General features: G+C 31.7%; 1 protein-coding gene across 1 annotated transcript; it reads right to left on the minus strand.

Annotated features, from left to right (window-relative positions):
* LOC124616640 lies at positions 1-1,430 on the minus strand. The gene is made up of 2 exons (XM_047144967.1): positions 1,368-1,430; positions 1-1,269 (listed from the first exon to the last, which is right to left on the minus strand). Exons 1-2 carry the CDS (start codon positions 1,428-1,430, stop codon positions 1-3), a joined length of 1,332 nt encoding a protein of 443 aa, XP_047000923.1.

Raw genomic sequence — 1,430 nt, forward strand, 5'->3', positions numbered from 1 at the left:
TTATATCTGCACACGTTTTATCACGCGGTTGGTAGTGGGGTTCATATCAATAATAACATCATGTATTACAAGACAGTATGCCATTGTGTTTCTTTTAAAAGGATTCTTTGTTTCTATCTCAATCTTCATATCTATTATGGAGGATTTTATTGATTCATTTTGATGTGAACAATCAATAACAAATATGGGGTTGTTATGGAATTCAATTGGACTGAAAAGTGGTTTACTTAATCCATTATAAATATAATATGAAGGCTGAAATCTTGAATATAAATCATATGCTTGAGCCATTGTTTTGGTTTCAAAATCACATAGAAAGTTTTCTTCTGGATATCGCACAGAATTTAAATACACTTTCAAATTTGTTATATCTACACTATCAAATATACTAGAATCTTTGTCATAGGCTTCCCTATCAACTTGAAAACCCAAAATTACATATCTAGCAGTTTCCAGATGTGTTGTGAACTTAATTTGCCAGTACCAAAAATTAAACTCTGGTGCTATGCTTTCCATTAAATCCCAATGACGAAAGGCAAGTCTTAAACTTCTATCATTTTTCAAAATATTCCACAATGGAATTTGATTTTTATCTGATACATGCACATGAGGCATTTCCCACCACACTTTTTCCAGTATTATTTGCACATCCGGATCTGATTTAGTTGCTAATACGGACGATGTATCATTCCTGTTACGAATTAAAACTAATTCATGTCGTGCATTCAGTATAATTTTTTTATAATCTTCACAAAAGCCAAATATCATTTTCAAAGGAATACAGAAGTTGAAATGTCCTTTACTATCTACAAGTTCTTTGATGTTTGCAACTGAGCCCCATCCTGCATTTAACAGTATATTGGAATGATCAGGTGTAAAAGATGCGGTTCCCTTCAGAAGTGTAGTAATTCCAGGATTACGAACATGGTCAACAACTTCATTATTAAGACGATATTGAAGTTCTGAAAATAAGAAAAGTGCACAGTTTTTGCCTAAATTAGCATCAGTTGCCTTAGTTTTAGCCGTATTTACTATTTTTCCTTCAATGAATAATCTACTTTCTGAAGGTAATAAGTAACTGTTTTCATTTTGAATGACAATTGATACTGAATCATTATACCCAAATACTGATTGTCCATACGGTTTGTATGCATGGTTCTCAATTCGATGAATTGAATCATCGAAAGTAATGGTTTCACGAACATTCAAAATACTGCTCATCGTTCCTTTTTCACTGTTTAGCAATCCATGCTGAAGTGTTGTTACCATCTATGGTGTTATAGTATTTATACTAATTTGTACCCTAATGACTTCAATAGCTGTTTACTGTATATAGTTAAAAACTTTTTTTTTTTAGTTTTTCTTACTTTTTTGATAGTGACACCACTTCCATTACTAAAATTACAGTTCTCCTTATACACAATTCCCAT

The sequence above is a fragment of the Schistocerca americana genome, chromosome 5, assembly GCF_021461395.2.
Source record: "Schistocerca americana isolate TAMUIC-IGC-003095 chromosome 5, iqSchAmer2.1, whole genome shotgun sequence".
Lineage (NCBI taxonomy): Eukaryota > Metazoa > Arthropoda > Insecta > Orthoptera > Acrididae > Schistocerca > Schistocerca americana.